The following is a 20,947-nucleotide window of genomic DNA, read 5'->3' on the forward strand; positions in this document are numbered from 1 at the left end:
ACACTCTTAGACTAGTGTTGAGTGATCAGTGTACACTCTTAGACTAGTGTTTAGTGATCAGTGTACACTCTTAGACTAGTGTTTAGTGATCAGTTTACACTCTTAGACTAGTGTCTAGTGATCAGTGTACACTCTTAGACTAGTGTCTAGTGATCAGTGTACACTCTTAGACTAGTGTCTAGTGATCAGTGTACTCTTAGACTAGTGTTTAGTGATCAGTGTACACTCTTAGACTAGTGTTTAGTGATCAGTGTACACTCTTAGACTAGTGTTTAGTGATCAGTGTACACTCTTAGACTAGTGTCTAGTGATCAGTGTACACTCTTAGACTAGTGTTTAGTGATCAGTGTACACTCTTAGACTAGTGTTTAGTGATCAGTGTACACTCTTAGACTAGTGTCTAGTGATCAGTGTACACTCTTAGACTAGTGTTTAGTGATCAGTGTACACTCTTAGACTAGTGTCTAGTGATCAGTGTACACTCTTAGACTAGTGTTTAGTGATCAGTGTACACTCTTAGACTAGTGTTTAGTGATCAGTGTACACTCTTAGACTAGTGTTTAGTGATCAGTATACACTCTTAGACTAGTGTTTAGTGATCAGTGTACACTCTTAGACTAGTGTTTAGTGATCAGTGTACACTCTTAGACTAGTGTTTAGTGATCAGTGTACACTCTTAGACTAGTGTTTAGTGATCAGTATACACTCTTAGACTAGTGTTTAGTGATCAGTGTACACTCTTAGACTAGTGTTTAGTGATCAGTGTACACTCTTAGACTAGTGTCTAGTGATCAGTGTACACTCTTAGACTAGTGTCTAGTGATCAGTGTACTCTTAGACTAGTGTCTAGTGATCAGTGTACACTCTTAGACTAGTGTTGAGTGATCAGTGTACACTCTTAGACTAGTGTCTAGTGATCAGTGTACACTCTTAGACTAGTGTCTAGTGATCAGTGTACTCTTAGACTAGTGTCTAGTGATCAGTGTACACTCTTAGACTAGTGTTGAGTGATCAGTGTACAGTCAGCTGTGACAGACAAGCCTTTACTGATTGACAACACAACTGGAAACACCAAGCAAATGCACACAATGTCGCAGTAGTCACTAATACAGGCTTGATCACACACACACACACAAATCTCACGCACAAACACACACACACTCACACCCCCATCCCTCCCACACACGTCCCCATACCCCCCCGTCTCTCTCTCTCCTCAGTACCCAGACAGGGCTATGATGGTGGGGTAGCGGGTGCGGTGGGACATGCACTTCTCCCTGTCGATGAGCAGACTGTGGGTCTTACAGCCGATGTCCTTCTCCAGCGCCATGCGGGATTCCTCCAGGTGGGACAGGGAGCTCCGCGCTGCAGACAGCTGCTGCTGCAGGGATGACATGGTCTGGGAGATCTGACCTACCTCACCCACCAGACTGGAGAGAGAGAGAGAGAGAGAGGGGGGGGGGGGGGGGGTAGGGGGAAAGAGAGAGGGGGGGAGAGGGAGAGAGACAGAAAGAGAGAGATAGGAGGGGAGAGAGGAGGGGGGGGGGGGGGGGGGAGAGGAAGGAGAGGAGCTTGTCATGCCAGTGTAGGTGTTTGTGAAAGATGGGAGAGAAAGTGTGATGGGTGTGTGTGTGTATGTCTGGGTGTATGTTTGGGTGTGTGTTTGTGTGTGTGTTTGTGTGCTTACTGGCTTGCGTGCATGTGTGTGCTTCTGTCCGTTTGTGTGTGTGTACCTGTGTGTGTGTGTGTGTGTGTGTCCGTGTGTACCTGAATTGAGGGTTGTCCCTGCAGAGCTCCATGTGGGGTCTGTGTGAGCGTTGGTGCAGCCTGGACTGAGCCACTCTCAGAGGGGCCTCTTTATCATACAGAGCCTTCTGTAGAGACACCATGTTCCTCTCCTGAGCCCCGATCTGATCCAGGATCTATACACACACACACACACACACACACACACACACACACACACACACACACGTATCAAACACAAACACACACACACACAGTGTTGAGTTCAGGTGCAGCATTCTCTGCATTCCAGCCTCAGCTGAATAACCCTTAGGGATATGTTATGAATGCCTTTACCTCTTCTTCCTTTTAAAACATTCTCTTTGCCTGTTGGGTAGGCGCCAATCTATTTAATTTTTTGTTTAAATTGCGGAAGGCTTGGGTTTTGGCTATTGACCCACACACACACACACACACACACACCTCCACCTCCCTCACCAACACACCTGAGTGAGGTGCAGTTCTAGCTGTGCCTTGGCCTCAGTGAGCTGCAGACAGCGCTGGCTGAAGGCCTGGTCTACGTTAGAGCACTGGACCCTCAGGTCCTCAGCCGTCTCCTGTAGGACCCTCTCCACCAGCAGCCTGAGCTCCACACTGGCCTGCTCCTCCCGCTGCGCCACAGACAGGTTGTCCTGGGTGAAACACACCCACGCATCACGGTTACACAGCCTAGGAGAGAGGAGGGGAAGGAGATATTAACACACACTGTTAATACACACACACACGTGTCCTGGTTAGTCTACACACCCTGAGAGAGAGGAGGGGAGGGAGATATTAACACACACTGTTAATACACACACACACGTGTCCTGGTTAGTCTACACACCCTGAGAGAGAGGAGGGGAGGGAGACGTAGCCTACAGACAACATACACATGCCTCCTGGCTAAGCTACATCAGACACACACAGATAATGACACATATTAACTGTAAAGGGGGATTCATAGTGTTTGTGTTTGTTGAGGTGAGACTGACCAGACCAGACGTCGCTGTCTGCAGTGCATCACGCTGCATTACCTACTGAGTCTAACCTGTGAATGGGAGAAGGAAGGAGGAACTAACTACGACACTACTCACGTCATGCTGGACGCACAAAATGGTTCAAAAAGAGCCTCTCCTTTATCTCTGGACAAACCTCTAGTCTAGTGATCTAGTCTATTGACAGACACGCATCACGGTTACACGCCCCGGGAGTCAGAGGACATGTAAAGACACAAACGCATCACGGTTACACGCCCCGGGAGTCAGAGGACATGTAAAGAGACACACGCATCACGGTTACACGCCCCGGGAGTCAGAGGACATGTAAAGAGACACACGCATCACGGTTACACGCCCCGGGAGTCAGAGGACATGTAAAGAGACACACGCATCACGGTTACACGCCCCGGGAGTCAGAGGAAATGTAAAGAGACACACGCATCACGGTTACACGCCCCGGGAGTCAGAGGACATGTAAAGAGACACACACAGTTCCTGGTTAGTCTACACATTTAGAAATCCAGGCGAGAGAGCACAGTAGACACCTTGTCACTTTCTAAACGTGTTTAAACGTGTGTGGTTCTTCGCTGTGTATGAATATGGACATGAGAAAGAGCAGATAATAACATGGAATAGACCATGTCACTTTCAGTTGGTGCGTGTTAGTGTCCTCATATGACATGAACTGCTCAAACCAAGTCCATGTGTTATTACGCTGACGGTGGAGGCATGTCGGAGGCAGCCAATGCTCTGGCACAATTTTCTAATCCCTACTTTTTAAAAATAAGAAAGGAACCTCGTCTGTTGACGTCGCGTGCTGGGAGTTGCTTGCTACGTTTTTATTGAAGTGGATTGCTACGTTTTGGGGGGATTTTAATAATCTTATTCCTGGTAAGAGAATTGTGTCTTCTATATTTGTCATGGTTTGTTGTAGTTTTTGTAGAGGACTATAATAATAATAATAATAAACCTTGATTGGCAGTTGTCTGCTGTTGTAATGAGCTGTATGCACTTTAAGATTTGAGATGTTAAGTTGGTACTTCTGTCTCACATTCTGAACATTCTGATCATTCTGATGTAATTCTCATTCTGATCTCATTATAATCACAACATTCTGATCTCATTATAATCACAACATTCTGATCTCATTATAATCACAACATTCTGATCTCATTATAATCACAACATTCTGATCTCATTATAATCACAACATTCTGATCTCATAACAATCACAACATTCTGATCTCATTATATCACAACATTCAGATCTCATTATAATCACAACATTCTGATCTCATTATAATCACAACATTCTGATCTCATTATAATCACAACATTCTGATCTCATTACAATCACAACATTCGGATCTCATTATAATCACAACATTCGGATCTCATAATCACAACATTTGATCTCATTATAATCCCAACATTCTGATCTCTCTGCATGTTTTGCATGTTCAACAGGCTACATTAGAACAGAGGGACAGATTCCCCAGATTGTTGTTGTCTATTTAATCCTGACCAATGTCAGACACTGAAGATAAACATACCTCTTTTTTTGTTTGTTTTTTTACCTGAGAGTCAGCATTTCCAACATCATTTGAAATGTTCCGAGTTTTTGGAACATTTTTGGAAAGACCTCTACGAGGACTGTTTGGAGGCCTGAGGTGGCCAACCTCACAGTCTAAAATGCTGACGGTAAAACCTCACGAGGGAGCTGGAATAAAGCATATTCAAGCAGAGACTTTGTCAACACCACCAACAACAGGGCTTAGAGGCAGCATCAGTATAGGTGTGGTGCAGACCATTGAAATCCAATACCCTGAAGGTCTGGATTCTGAGGCTAGGAAACATCACAAGTGGAAAGTCTTGAGGAAACATCCGGAGACTCTGATAGTGGATTACAAAAAAGCACTGGGCAAGAAAGAGTCAAAACCAACTATGTTTTCTACACAGCCCACCCCACGGCCTGGCGTAGTGCCCTGTGTCAAACTTACCCCAACACTGAAGAGAGAGACATCAACGATGCCATACAGGTCAACGTGTATGTGGAAGACAGTCACTTAAAGGGCGTCATTACAGTCAATATCTATCACACCGGTACCGTCTTGGTGCAAGGCTCTAATACCCATCTGAATAACTTTCAACAGGACTTTCAGAAACTGAAGGAAAATCTGAAGTAATTTACATGCCAAGGAACATGTTAGAATTGCAAACGTATTGTGTTACATTTGTGTGAAATAGAGTGTGTAAGAATCTTTTTAAAGGATATATTTGTGCATAATTATGTCAAGAATTGTATGCACTCATACATCCAATAAAATCTATATTTAATAAAAATAAAGAGTGTGTAATACAGCGACTCACTGGTCCTGGAGGTTGGCTGAGTTGGAGTGGTACTGTGTGTCAGTACTCATGTTGTTGTAGCGACCACACTGGTCATCCAGACTGTAGGCCTGGTACTTATCAGACCAGTCCAGCTCTAGAGTCTGCTTGGCATCTCTGTTACACCTGATACACACACACAGTGGGAGACAGTAGGGGGCAGAAAGCCAGTGTGAGGGTCTGGTAGGGGGTGAAAAGCAGAAGTGAGGATAGCCATGTGATTAACTGTTTAGCAGTCTAATAGCCATGTGATTAACTGTTCAGCAGTCTAATGGCCATGTGATTAACTGTTCAGCAGTCTAATGGCCATGTGATTAACTGTTCAGCAGTCTAATAGCCATGTGATTAACTATTCAGCAGTCTAATGGCCATGTGATTAACTGTTCAGCAGTCTAATGGCCATGTGATTAACTGTTCAGCAGTCTAATGGCCATGTGATTAACTGTTCAGCAGTCTAATAGCCATGTGATTAACTGTTCAGCAGTCTAATAACCATGTGATTAACTGTTCAGCAGTCTAATAGCCATGTGATTAACTGTTCAGCAGTCTAATAGCCATGTGATTAACTGTTCAGCAGTCTAATGGCCATGTGATTAACTGTTCAGCAGTCTAATGGCCATGTGATTAACTGTTCAGCAGTCTAATGGCCATGTGATTAACTGTTCAGCAGTCTAATAGCCATGTGATTAACTGTTCAGCAGTCTAATAGCCATGTGATTAGCTGTTCAGCAGTCGAATGGCCATGTGATTAACTGTTCAGCAGTCTAATAGCCATGTGATTAACTGTTCAGCAGTCTAATGGCCATGTGATTAACTGTTTAGCAGTCTAATAGCCATGTGATTAACTGTTCAGCAGTCTAATAGCCATGTGATTAACTGTTCAGCAGTCTAATAGCCATGTGATTAACTGTTCAGCAGTCTAATAGCCATGTGATTAACTGTTCAGCAGTCTAATGGCCATGTGATTAACTGTTCAGCAGTCTAATGGCCATGTGATTAACTGTTCAGCAGTCTAATAGCCATGTGATTAACTGTTCAGCAGTCTAATGACCATGTGATTAACTGTTCAGCAGTCTAATAGCCATGTGATTAGCTGTTCAGCAGTCTAATGGCCATGTGATTAGCTGTTCAGCAGTCTAATAGCCATGTGATTAACTGTTCAGCAGTCTAATGGCCATGTGATTAACTGTTCAGCAGTCTAATAGCCATGTGATTAACTGTTCAGCAGTCTAATGGCCATGTGATTAACTGTTCAGCAGTCTAATGGCCATGTGATTAACTGTTCAGCAGTCTAATAGCCATGTGATTAACTGTTCAGCAGTCTAATGGCCATGTGATTAACTGTTCAGCAGTCTAATGGCCATGTGATTAACTGTTCAGCAGTCTAATAGCCAAGTGATTAACTGTTCAGCAGTCTAATGGCCATGTGATTAACTGTTCAGCAGTCTAATGGCCATGTGATTAACTGTTCAGCAGTCTAATGGCCATGTGATTAACTGTTCAGCAGTCTAATAGCCATGTGATTAACTGTTCAGCAGTCTAATAGCCATGTGATTAACTGTTCAGCAGTCTAATGGCCATGTGATTAACTGTTCAGCAGTCTAATGGCCATGTGATTAGCTGTTCAGCAGTCTAATGGCCATGGGATTAACTGTTCAGCAGTCTAATAGCATGTGATTAGCTGTTCAGCAGTCTAATGGCCATGGGATTAACTGTTCAGCAGTCTAATAGCCATGTGATTAGCTGTTCAGCAGTCTAATGGCCATGTGATTAACTGTTCAGCAGTCTAATGGCCATGTGATTAACTGTTCAGCAGTCTAATAGCCATGTGATTAACTGTTCAGCAGTCTAATGGCCATGTGATTAACTGTTCAGCAGTCTAATGGCCATGTGATTAACTGTTCAGCAGTCTAATAGCCATGTGATTAGCTGTTCAGCAGTCTAATGGCCATGTGATTAACTGTTCAGCAGTCTAATAGCCATGTGATTAACTGTTCAGCAGTCTAATGGCCATGTGATTAACTGTTCAGCAGTCTAATAGCCATGTGATTAACTGTTCAGCAGTCTAATAGCCATGTGATTAACTGTTCAGCAGTCTAATGGCCATGTGATTAGCTGTTCAGCAGTCTAATAGCCGTGTGATTAACTGTTCAGCAGTCTAATAGCCATGTGATTAACTGTTCAGCAGTCTAATAGCCATGTGATGAACTGTTCAGCAGTCTAATGGCCGTGTGATTAACTGTTCAGCAGTCTAATAGCCATGTGATTAGCTGTTCAGCAGTCTAATAGCCGTGTGATTAACTGTTCAGCAGTCTAATGGCCATGTGATTAACTGTTCAGCAGTCTAATAGCCGTGTGATTAGCTGTTCAGCAGTCTAATGGCCATGTGATTAACTGTTCAGCAGTCTAATGGCCATGTGATTAACTGTTCAGCAGTCTAATAGCCATGTGATTAGCTGTTCAGCAGTCTAATAGCCATGTGATTAACTGTTCAGCAGTCTAATTGTTAAGCTATGGTTCAACCCAGCACTCAGAGAAACAAACACGACTAAGGGAGTGGAGGAAATAAAAATTATTTTAATAAAAGTTCAATTTGTCTTAGTCCAAAAAACAACTGAAGAAAAGGAACAGAGTGGGCTAGTCGGCTCCGGAGGAAGGAGAGGCTGAGGCAGGCAGGCACGAAGGCAGGCAGGCAGGGAGGTAAGGAGAGGCTGAGGCAGGCAGGCAGGCAGGCAGGCAGGCAGGCAGGCACGAAGGCAGGCAGGCAGGGAGGTATGTCTGAACGCTCTAGTAAGAACAACGATCTGGCGCCGGTGGAGAGCCATGCCCAGGAATAAGTAGTGCAGGTTGATGAGAGAATAGGATGCAGCTGCGTAGGCAGGAATCACTGGAAACAACCCGCAGCTGCACAGGAGAGGCAGATCCTGAGCACGCCCCCTGATCCACTCCAGACACACCCACATAAAGGGGACAAACACACATACAGATACAACAGACAAAGAGGGGACAAAACAAGGAGGAAGGGAAACAGAAAAGGGAGAGACAAGCTGCCCACATAACACTAATAGCCATGTGATTAGCTGTTCAGCAGTCAAATAGCCATGTGATTAACTGTTCAGCAGTCTAATGGCCATGTGATTAACTGTTCAGCAGTCTAATAGCCATGTGATTAACTGTTCAGCAGTCTAATGGCCATGTGATTAACTGTTCAGCAGTCTAATGGCCATGTGATTAACTGTTCAGCAGTCTAATGGCCATGTGATTAGCTGTTCAGCAGTCTAATGGCCATGTGATTAACTGTTCAGCAGTCTAATGGCTTGGGGGTATAAGCTGTTCAGGAGCCTTTTGGTCCCAGACTTGGCACTCTGGTACCATTTGCCATGCGGTAGCAGAGAGAACAGTCTATCACTTGGGTGTCTGGAGTCTTTGACAATTTTGAGGGCCTTCCTTTGACACAGCCTGGTATAGAGGTCCTGGATGGCAGTGAGCTCGGACCCAGTGATGTACTGGGCTGTACGCACTACCCTCTGTAGCGCCTTGCGGTTGGATGTGAAGCAGCCAGTCAAGATGCTCTCAACGGTGCAGCTGTTGAACATTTAGAGGATCTGAGGACCCATGCCAAATCTTTTCAGCCTCCTGAGGGGGAAGAGGCGTTGCTGTGCCCTTTCCAGGACTGTGTTGGTGTATTTGGATCACTACAGCCCTGTCGATGTGAATGGGAGCGTGCTCGGCCCTCCGTTTCCTGTAGTCCATGATCAGCTCCTTTATCTTGCCCACATTGAGGGAAGAGGTTGTTGTCCTGGCACCACACTGCCAGGTCTCTGACCTCCTCCCTATAGGCTGTCTCATTGTTGTCGGTGACCAGGCCTACCACCGTTGTATCGTCAGAAAACTTAATGATGGTGTTGGAGTCGTGCTTGGCCACGCAGTCGTGGGTGAACAGGGAGTACAGCAGGGGGCTAAGCAACACAGGGGTAGTGAAATTAAGAATAACTTTTTTTTATATTTGCGCTGCGTTGCCAGGTTACCATTTTTCAATGCACTGTGTGTGTAGCTGGACACACGATAATGCCCCACTGTTCAAAATGAATTTTCAGGTAGGCTAAAAACAAATGGTTGATGGATGAACACACATACACACACACGTTTCAAATGTATTCACCTGAAAATAGGCCTATGTTAAATGTGCTAACTATGTTTTTTGCACCAAATGGACCAATGTTAGTAAAGTAATGACTGTTGGCACGTTGCAGTAGCACTTTTTTGCAGAAGACACGTTTCAGTTGAATGTATTCAGTTGTGCAACTGACTAGGTATCCATCTCCTTTCCCTTTTAGCATCTCGGCCTCCTCGCTTTTTTCCTTTGAATGGTTTGTGCGAGTACCTACGTACTGCAGACAGTAGGGGGCGCCATAAGACTAAAACTCAAAGGACACCTTTTTACCCATATCAGGGTCACATTAATAATAATAATAATATGTCATTTAGCAGACGCTTTTATCCAAAGCGACTTACAGTCAAGTGTGCATACATTTTTACGTATGGGTGGTCCCGGGGATCGAACCCACTACCCTGGCGTTACAAGCGCCATGCTCTACCAATTGAGCTACAGAGGACCACCCATACCGGTGCACACTGAGCAAAACTTAAAACAATTTGCAATGGAAAACGAAAACGAGCGTTTCTTATTGGGCAACTTCAGGTAGTCCTTCCCTGTTTGAGTCTATTTTCCTTTGTTTAGTGCCTAATGAATAGGCTGCAACCCAGCTCAGCTGTCGTCCTTTAGGCCTTTCCTAGACTAATTGTGCGGAAATGTGTGATTACACAATAAAATTAAAAGAGAGGATCTTATAAATGAACCATTTATGTAGTTATTGCTGATGCATCTGAAATATTAATGTTGGTTGAAATGAATGCGGGGAGAGGTGTCTAATTGTGTCACTCACTTTATTTGATTGACAGCCTGACTCAGCGTTCTCTTCAACAGGGCCTGGATGCTCCTGATCAACTCCACTTCCTGTGGCACACAAACACAACCATCAAGTTCTTTTCGGATGAGTGTCTAGTGAAATAACGTCTAGGTAACATTTTGTAATGATACAAGTATTTAGGTTTACTTGAGCAAAGACAAATCGATCTTATTGTTTTAATCACCTTAAGCAGCTCCTCCTCTACGCGGTCTTTAACCAGGTCGGGCCCCAGCCGCCGTTCCCGACAGGTTAGGTTATCCGTGGCGATGGCGAACGGGATCTCGGTGGCGTCCAGCGCCTTCAACAGCCTTCTCTTTTGACGCAGGAGGAGGTCTGTCTCGGCCAACAGCTTTTCGATGTGCTGCTGCAGCTCCGACTTCCAGAAGTTGATATCCTGCAGTCTCTCGCCTAGGTGCCGCGTCCCCTCAGCTTGGGTGCGCAGAGTCCCGGCCTCGGTCTCCGTATACAGTGTTTTGGACTCATGGCGAATCCTCTCGGCGTTGTTTCGGTCTATAACGGCCTGGTGAAGGGTAGAGAAGTTATTGACGTGCCATTCCTCCGCGCTGTACTTGGCTGAACGGTAGCCCGCGGTAGCCAAGCCGGAGGAGGGATGCAAGCCCTCCATGAATGTGGCCTCTGCGTCTGTGGGCGGGAGCGGATCGCCTGCTTGGGCAACTGACCTGCTGTCGAAATGGGGTCTGGACACTAAAACTTCCGAAGACATTTTGTGGAGAATTGGTGATACCTGATTTTAAAAACACTGCGATCCGACACAAGATTGTAGTGAACGGAGTCTCCGCATAACAACAGCCACACAGGGGAAGTGAAGAATAACTTTTTTGCATTTGCGCTGCGTTGCCAGGTGACCTGTTTCCAAGGAAGCATTGTGAGTAACTGGACACGCGATAATGCCCCACCGTTACAAAGGAATTATCAGTTAACAACAAATGGTGCATGGATGAATACACACACACACACACACACTTTTCAAATGTATTCATCTGAAAATAGGCTTACGTTAGGTGTGCTAACTAATTTGGGGACTTATATATACCAATTTATACGTCCAAAAATGGATGTAGCAACTGCGGATTGCCCCTTTAATTGATTAATTATTATTATTTTAATAATTTAAATAATAACTGTGACTTTTGAGATGACAGTGGCCCTTGTGTGTTTTTCATTAACACGCATGCACGCAGACACACACACCCAGACGTTATGCTCTTCTATCCTTGTGGGGACCTAAAATGTATTTCTATTCAAAATACTATTTCCCTAAATCGAACTCCTAACCACTAACTTCTTACCCTAATTCTAATCCTAGACCTAATTGTAACCCTAAACCTAACCCCTAAGGTTAAAATAGCCTTTGTCCTGATGGGGAGGTGGGAAATGTCCCCATGAGGGATATTATTCCTTGTTTTACTATCCTTGTGGGGAATTATGGGGATTTTAGGTTCCCACCAGGGTAGAAGAACCAACCCCCCACACACAGCAGATTCACACCCCTCCACCTCTTCACTTAAACCCTTTAGTGAGTCAGAGGTCTCTGGTTTATTGATGGGAATCAGTGTCTTCAGGTCTGCGTCCCAAATGACACCATGTCCCCTAGATAGTGTACTACTTTTGACCAGGACTCATAGTCATTTGGGAAACGCCCCTGGGTGTGGAATTTCCTGTTTCACTGGGCTTTGCCACACAATGATGATGCAATTACAGTCTGTCTGTCTGTCTGTCTGTCTGGAGGTCTGTCTGGAGGTCTGTCTGTCTGTCTGGAGGTCTGTCTGTCTGGAGGTCTGTCTGTCTGGAGGTCTGTCTGTCTGTCTGTCTGGAGGTCTGTCTGTCTGTCTGTCTGTCTGTCTGGAGTAGCAGCTCTGATCTTTAGCTCCACACAGTCCACAGTACCTCGTCTCCTCCAGGACTCCAAAAAGGGGCTGTCACTCTGATCGTGGCTGGGAAAGGGTGCTCTGAGCTGGGGGGTTTCAGAGTGGTTCTTTGGAGGATATAATAAAAGATGAATGTGTTGTGTGTAGGACTATGAATATCTGTGTTTGTTTTGTGTGTGTGTGGCTATGTAAGAGGGAAAATACTTGTTAGAAAAGGGGTGTTTTTTAAAATCAGTTTAGAGAAAACACACCACCAGTCACACACTACCTTATTCTAACTCTGTCTTGGTGCCTAATGTTTGGCAGCGCTGTTAGATGTGTGCACACAGACAGTGGCAAACTGTACTTAACACACCAGTGAATTTGAAAGCTAACCAAACCATGATATAATTAATGGGTAAATGTGTATGGTAAAGGTCAGGGTTGGGGTCAATTCAAATTGAAGTCAGTCAGTTCAGGAAGTAAACTGAAATAATTGAAAAAAGGGAATCTATATTCAATGACTTCTCAATAAATGGAAGAGAAGCTATTTCTTTAAAAAGTAGTTCTATTTTTTAAAAGTTAGAATTCAAATCACTTCCTGAATTGGGTGTCTTCAATTTGAATTAACCCTGGTAAAGATTGACAACCAGATTACAATATCCTCTGGGGAAATGGCTAGTAGTGATGGTGCACTGGTGTGTGTGTGTGTGTGTGTGTGTGTGTGTGTGTGTGTGTTTAGTAGGGATGGGGAATTGATGTGTGTGGCAACAGCAGGTCCGCTTGCATAACTCTCTGCATTGTTGGGAAGGGCCTGTAAGTAAGCATTTCACTGTTAGTCTACACCTGTTGTTTATGAAGCATGTGACAGATACAATTTGATTTGATTTCAATAATGAACTTTCCCAACTTCACTTGTCACCTTCAGTCACTCTCTCTCTTTACTATCTCTCTTCTCTCTCTCTTTACTCAAGCACACACACACACACACACACACACACACACACACACACACACACACACACCCACACACACACCCACACACACACCCACACACAGACACACCCACACACCCACACACACACACACACACACACACACACAGACACACACACACACACATCACATCCCAAAGTGCCCTGATGAAGAAAAACATAACGTCACTCACTCACTCTCACACACACACACCACATCCCTACTGCATCTGATCTGGCGGACTGTGTTTGTAAATGAGTGTTGGAGTGTGCCACTGTGTCCGTAAATAAAAAGAAAAAAAAGAAAATTGTTTGGTTTGCTTAATATAAGGAATTTTAGGTATAGCATCTACTTTTACTGGAGAATGACAATTGAGTACTTTTTCCACCACTGTACATTTAAAACCAGATACTTGTAGACTTTTACTCAAGCAGTATTGTACTGGGTGACTTTTACTTGAGTCATTTTTTATTAAGGTATCTTTACTTTTACACACGAATGACAATTAGTACTTTTTCCACCACTGCATACACGTTTCCTGGTAAGTCTGTACACTTTTAAATTCAGATGAGAGAGATAGTACAGTAGACACTGTCACTTAACTTGTTAAACGTGTGTGTGTGTAGTAGACATTTTTTGGAAAACACTGTCACTTTCAAGATGCTTTTGTCATCTTCATACGACACGCACTGTTCAAAACACCGCCGGAAGAGGCATGTCGGCGGCATCCAATGCTGTTGCAGTAGTTTTTTAAACTGTACTTTTTGAAATGCGGAAGGAGCCTTGTGTGTTAGAGTCGCATACTGGGACTCGCAGCGTTTTTGGGGGATTTTAATCATCCTATTCCTGGTAAGAGAATGTGTTCTTTTTTTCATGGTTAGTTTTAGTTTCGTAGTGGACATAATAATAAACCTTGATTGGGAAAGGGAAAAGGCGGTACCTAGTCAGTTGCACAACTGAATGCATTCAACCAAAATGTGTCTTCTGCATTTAACCCCTCCTTAATCGACGTCCACGGCGTCCAGGGAGCAGTTGTTGTTGTTGGGGTTAACTGCCTTGCTACAGACCCAATGCTCATAACCTCTAGGCTATGTGTCACCCAGTTGTTGGCACTTGTAATGAGCTGTATAAACTTTAAGATTGGGACTTTAAGTTAGTACTTATGTTCTCAACATTCTGATCTTTCTGCATGTTTTGGATGTTCAACAGGCTACATTAGGACAGAGGGACACATTCCTCAGATTGCACAGGACTAAATATACAACAACAACGTGAGATACTGAAGATATCTTTTTTAACCTTAAAGTTCCCAACGTTATTTGAAATGTTCAGAGTTTTTCAAAACATTTTGGAAAGACCACTACGAGGACTGTTTGGAGGCCTGAGGTGGCCAACCTCACAGTCGAAAATGCTGACGGTAAAACCTCACGAGGGAGCTGGAATAAAGCATATTCAAGCAGAGACTTTGTCAACACCACCAACAACAGGCCTTAGAGGCAGCATCAGTATAGGTGTGGTGCAGACCATAGAGGCAGCATCAGTATAGGTGTGGTGCAGACCATTGAAATCCAATACCCTGAAGGTATGGATTCTGAGGCTAGGAAACATCACAAGGGGAAAGTCTTGAGGAAACATCCGGAGACTCTGATAGTGGATTACAAAAAAGCACTGGGCAAGAACAGAGTCAAAACCAACTATGTTTTCTACACAGCCCACCCCACGGCCTGGCGTAGTGCCCTGTGTCAAACTTACCCCAACACTGAAGAGAGAGACATCAACGATGCCATACAGGTCAACGTGTATGTGGAAGACAGTCACTTAAAGGGCGTCATTACAGTCAATCTCTATCACACCGGTACCGTCTTGGTGCAAGGCTCTAATACCCATCTGAATAACTTTCAACAGGACTTTCAGAAACTGAAGGAAAATCTGAAGTAAAAAATGTGTTACATTTGTGTGAAATAGAGTGTGTAAGAATCATTTTAAAGGATATATTTGTGCATAATTATGTCAAGAATTGTATGCACTCATACATCCAATAAAATATATATTTAATAAAAATAAAGAGTGTGTAATACAGCGACTCACTGGTCCTGGAGGTTGGCTGAGTTGGAGTGGTACTGTGTGTCAGTACTCATGTTGTTGTAGCGACCACACTGGTCATCCAGACTGTAGGCCTGGTACTTATCAGACCAGTCCAGCTCTAGAGTCTGCTTGGCATCTCTGTTACACCTGATACACACACACACACAGTGGGAGACAGTAGGGGGCAGAAAGCCAGTGTGAGGGTCTGCGCTCAGGCTACAATGGATAGTGGTCGGTGCGAGAGTACTCTCACTCAAACCATGAAAAGGATCAACCAAGGAGGCCTTGATGCAATGTGATAAAATGTGATGAATAAAAAAGGAGCATACGTTTGGGCTTCTATCATCAGTGCTGTTTATCACCTGTTAGCACTTTTCACTTTTTCCATCTCGGCCTCCTTGGTTTTTCCTTTGCATGCTTTGCAGGTGAGTAGCTACATACTACACACAGTAGGGGGCGCCATAAGACTAAGAAAAGGGCATTGGTACCCCCATATCAGGGTCATTATTCATTAGTGCACATAGGAGTAAAACGTAGGCAAACATTTGCACTGGAAAACGAAAATGAGCGTTTCTTATTGGATACCCTCAGGTAGTCCCTCCACGTTTGAGTCCATTTTCCTTTATTTGGTGCCTAATGAATAGGCTGCAAACGTTTGGGGGTGGAGGGGAACGAGGCTGTAGATGAACAGGCTAAACAAGCACTTAGTAGTGGGGATGTTGATGTTGAAGTGTCAATGAGCAAGGCAGAGGCAAAAAGACTGATATATACAGTGATGGTACAGAGATGGCAGGAGCAGTGGAATAGAAATAATAAGGGAAGGCATTTATTTCAGGTACAGAGGAAAGTCGGGGAGGGGAGGAAAGCAGGAAGGGACAGAAGAGAGGAGGCTATTTTTACAAGATTAAGGGTGGGACACAGCCAGTTGAACAAGACATTAAACGTGATAGGAAAGCATCCATCAGGAAAGTGTGATTATTCTCAGGAAATAGAGACTGTGGAGCATGTATTGCTACAGTGTGGGCAGTATCAGAGGGAAAGAGAGATGATGAGATTTAGTATGAGGGAGAAGGGGATACAGGAAATTAGTTTAAAGAGTATATTGAGCAGAACGTCATTAGATTTAGTCTAAAATATTTTGTTATATTTTTTAAGAGAAACGGGGTTGGCAGGTAGGATTTAGTTTATCCCGGTCTCTAGGCCCACATTCCAGTACGGTAGGTGGCGGTAATGCACCATAATATTGGATGCCAACCGCCGATAAACCCCACTGAAGAAGAAGGCTGCAACCAGGCTCAGCTGTAGCAAAGATGGCTGACAAAAATACTAGGATGGAAGCAAATGTAAGTAATTATAACGTCATAACGAATCATGCAAAACATGTACAGTTCAGAGGAATATGTTAGTTAATGTAGAGACAAACGATTACTTATATGTTTTTGTCATAACGTTAATTTATGAAAATAGCTATTTAGCAAGCTAGCTGTCTAGCCGACATTACCCAGCTACCTAGCTTTATGGGCGTTGTGACATGAGTATGAAATTGTAATTCCTGTTTAATGTTTTAGGGACTCCTGAGAACCAGCAAACCAGGCTGTCGTCTTGTGAAACAGTGGATGTAAAGAATCTAGCTAGCTAAAGCAATTACTGCAAATTGAATGTACCATTTTTTAAGCTTGCCTTGCTGATATTTCCCATGCAATACAGCTGAAGTAACGTAACTAGCTAACTATTTTCTTGTTTGTGTAGTGGAGGATAAAAAGAGCTTTATGCTAAGGATGTGTAGCCGATCTGTGTATGGAACCTAAAACGTTGGGTATAAATATTAGTTCAGAACCTAGCTATGAACCTCCGCTATCATAGCCGGTTGTATCGACTTCAAACCAGTCTGAATGGCATTAATGAAGCCTATGGATTGAGTAGAATATAATAACTTTATTATGCCAAGGATGCAAGTCATATATACATGTACTTATTACCAAGCATGAGATCCCCACATTGTAGCCTGTACATTGAATATATTCACTGATCATGTACTCTACCTTGGCAAATAAAGGTGCGGTTCAGATATGTCTGTGAGACATTCTGTCATATCCAATACCAGGAGTATCAAATGCCAGTCTTTGAATGATGCTGTGTCTGCATGTATGTATTACAATGATACACTTCAACAGTGTTTACCAATCCTGGTCCTGGGACATCAATGGCTGGTTGCACATTGTAACTATGCAATAGACTAGAAACATGATTTAACTAGTTAAAGGCTGATTTGTAATTCATATATACAGAAACAATAAAATAAAATAGTACACTACACTTCTTATGAACCATGTAAATACTCTAAAAACAGGTTTATCGCAATACCTAATTTCCTTCATCTGCATGACCTGAGGACAGCATAGCTGTAGTATTTCATCAAATGAGACATAATTTCAACCAGGCACACAGACGAGTGCTCTGAAATCGGAGTAGATGGCCCGAGTGAATTTACGAACGCAACCTATTGACTTGATTATTCACGTCATTCTTAACTTAGCTAAGTGGTATAGTGGTTGTGCGTTCCTTACTGGACATTGTTAATGAAGTCGTAAGATGTCTTAACTAGTAATTTGTTATACTAACACGCTAGCAAGAACTTGCATAGCAACAGCATCAACTTCCGGTAGACAGGCGAAGCACTAGTACGCTCAACTGGAAGGATACAGTTCGTTTACAGTATACTAAAATGAACTAATAGTATATACTCATTATGTAGTATACAGTATGGGTATTCGAACACAGCTATAGTTTTGTTTTTTAAAGTGTATTTACTTACTTGAATAGGTTCTCCCAGCAGCAATGTGGACGATTGGAAACAGGGCAGCAAAGTTTGTCACCAGACCGGTTTAGAGCATATTACTATTTACCTGTTTATAAATTCATGAAATGGAGAATGGATGAAACTATTTACCCATTTAACAACCAGCTCTTAATACAAACTTACTCTGCTGAATTCTTGACGCACAACCGAACTGCTGCTATATGCTGCCAGCATGCCCACAAGCGAGCCACTCTGGGCGGCCGAAGCGGCTAGTGTACACAGGCCATAACAAATATAATTTTCATTTGATGCACGTTAACGCTCACTTTGCACTATACACATGGCGATACACATAATATATAAAATGACGACGCGACACATAGTTCGTTTCTTATATCCCATACATAACTTTATTGCAGAAATACAGTTTGACATTTGCTATCATTGTTTTCTATGTTGAGTGCACGCATCATAGTTTACGTGGTAACAGTCATTGATGTAATTTAACTCAATCATCTAACTTCATAATTTAACCATTATCATTCTCAAGTAAATAGTCACAGTTCAATGTAATGTCTTGTTTACCTCCGTGCCTCAGCAGTGTTCTGATAAAGGACTTCCGACCTGAATCCCAGGGTTAAAAAGAAGGTTCCGGAAGGGCGTTGGGAAATGCCCACCCTCTGTTCACCCCGGGGGAACTATTTTTCCCTTTGACGAGTTTAAAATAGCGAAGTACAGTTATACATTAATATTGTGTACTGGTATTGCTAAAATAATGCTTGTATTTAACGTTATATCATTATTGTCTAAATGTAAAACTTGATGGTTTGCAGATTCCACTTGGAGCTGGCCACTCCCCTTATAGTCTCCGTGGAACGTCCCTTCAGTGAGTAGATATTTGGTTTATGTACGTTCTGTTCCTGCACGTTAGAGCTTAGTTATTTTTTAAGTTAAGACTTTATAGGACAGTCCGTTTTTCAAGTCCCTTGGTATATTTTAGCACTTTGGTTTACTTCCTTGTCATAATTCGTATTATCCAAGTTTTGAGAAATAAAACCCTTATTGTTTGCACCCTACTCAGTTGTCTCTCGTTGCCTGCTTGGTCATCCCTGACACACAATTAAATGAAAAGAGAGGATCTTATAAATGAACCATTTATGTAGTTATTGCTGATGCATCTGAAATATTAATGTTGGTTGAAATGAATGCGGGGAGAGGTGTCTAATTGTGTCACTCACTTTATTTGATTGACAGCCTGACTCAGCGTTCTCTTCAACAGAGCCTGGATGCTCCTGATCAACTCCACTTCCTGTGGCACACAAACACAACCATCAAGTTATTTTCGGATTAGTGTCTAGTGAAATAACGTGTAGGTAACATTTTGTAATGATACAAGTATTTAGGTTTACTTGAGCAAAGACAAATCGATCTTATTGTTTTAATCACCTTAAGCAGCTCCTCCTCTACGCGGTCTTTAACCAGGTCGGGCCCCAGCCGCCGTTCCCGACAGGTTAGGTTATCCGTGGCGATGGCGAACGGGATCTCGGTGGCGTCCAGCGCCTTCAACAGCCTTCTATTTTGCCGCAGGAGGAGGTCTGTCTCGGCCAACAGCTTTTCGATGTGCTGCTGCAGCTCCGACTTCCAGAAGTGGATATCCTGCAGTCTCTCGCCTAGGTGCCGCGTCCCCTCAGCTTGGGTGCGCAGAGTCCCGGCCTCGGTCTCCGTATACAGTGTTTTGGACTCATGGCGAATCCTCTCGGCGTTGTTTCGGTCTATAACGGCCTGGTGAAGGGTAGAGAAGTTATTGACGTGCCATTCCTCCGCGCTGTACTTGGCTGAACGGTACCCCGCGGTAGCCAAGCCGGAGGAGGGATGCAAGCCCTCCATGAATGTGGCCTCTGCGTCTGTGGGCGGGAGCGGATCGCCTGCTTGGGCAACTGACCTGCTGTCGAAATGGGGTCTGGACACTAAAACTTCCGAAGACATTTTGTGGAGAATTGGTGATACCTGATTTTAAAAACACTGCGATCCGACACAAGATTGTAGTGAACGGAGTCTCCGCATAACAACAGCCACACAGGGGAAGTGAAGAATAACTTTTTTGCATTTGCGCTGCGTTGCCAGGTGACCTGTTTCCAAGGAAGCATTGTGAGTAACTGGACACGCGATAATGCCCCACCGTTACAAAGGAATTATCAGTTAACAACAAATGGTGCATGGATGAATACACACACACACACACACACACACACTTTTCAAATGTATTCATCTGAAAATAGGCTTACGTTAGGTGTGCTAACTAATTTGGGGACTTATATATACCAATTTATACGTCCAAAAATGGATGTAGCAACTGCGGATTGCCCCTTTAATTGATTAATTATTATTATTTTAATAATTTAAATAATAACTGTGACTTTTGAGATGACAGTGGCCCTTGTGTGTTTTTCATTAACACGCATGCACGCAGACACACACACCCAGACGTTATGCTCTTCTATCCTTGTGGGGACCTAAAATGTATTTCTATTCAAAATACTATTTCCCTAAATCGAACTCCTAACCACTAACTTCTTACCCTAATTCTAATCCTAGACCTAATTGTAACCCTAAACCTAACCCCTAAGGTTAAAATAGCCTTTGTCCTGATGGGGAGGTGGGAAATGTCCCCATGAGGGATATTATTCCTTGTTTTACTATCCTTGTGGGGAATTATGGGGATTTTAGGTTCCCACCAGGGTAGAAGAACCAACCCCCCACACACAGCAGATTCACACCCCTCCACCTCTTCACTTAAACCCTTTAGTGAGTCAGAGGTCTCTGGTTTATTGATGGGAATCAGTGTCTTCAGGTCTGCGTCCCAAATGACACCATGTCCCCTAGATAGTGTACTACTTTTGACCAGGACTCATAGTCATTTGGGAAACGCCCCTGGGTGTGGAATTTCCTGTTTCACTGGGCTTTGCCACACAATGATGATGCAATTACAGTCTGTCTGTCTGTCTGTCTGTCTGGAGGTCTGTCTGGAGGTCTGTCTGTCTGTCTGGAGGTCTGTCTGTCTGGAGGTCTGTCTGTCTGGAGGTCTGTCTGTCTGTC

At 43.6% G+C, this 20,947-nt stretch overlaps 1 protein-coding gene and 1 long non-coding RNA gene across 2 annotated transcripts; one reads left to right on the plus strand and one right to left on the minus strand.

The window, feature by feature from the left end:
- Positions 1 to 1,216: 1,216 nt before the first annotated feature.
- Positions 1,217 to 19,837, minus strand: LOC311118433 (tektin-4-like; the record flags this gene model as incomplete). The annotated part of the gene is made up of 9 exons (XM_084193234.1): positions 1,217 to 1,430; positions 1,768 to 1,922; positions 2,232 to 2,454; positions 5,136 to 5,279; positions 10,100 to 10,170; positions 10,308 to 10,803; positions 15,055 to 15,198; positions 19,090 to 19,160; positions 19,298 to 19,837. 9 exons carry the CDS (start codon positions 19,835 to 19,837, stop codon positions 1,217 to 1,219), a joined length of 2,058 nt encoding a protein of 685 aa, XP_084049360.1.
- On the plus strand, positions 16,307 to 17,149 carry LOC311118432. The gene is made up of 2 exons (XR_014611809.1): positions 16,307 to 16,394; positions 16,620 to 17,149. It is a non-coding gene; the product is annotated as an uncharacterized lncRNA (long non-coding RNA).
- Positions 19,838 to 20,947: the final 1,110 nt, after the last annotated feature.

The sequence above is a fragment of the Coregonus lavaretus genome (genome assembly GCF_964263955.1).
Source record: "Coregonus lavaretus genome assembly, contig: HAP1_SCAFFOLD_1805, whole genome shotgun sequence".
Taxonomy (NCBI): Eukaryota; Metazoa; Chordata; class Actinopteri; order Salmoniformes; family Salmonidae; genus Coregonus; species Coregonus lavaretus.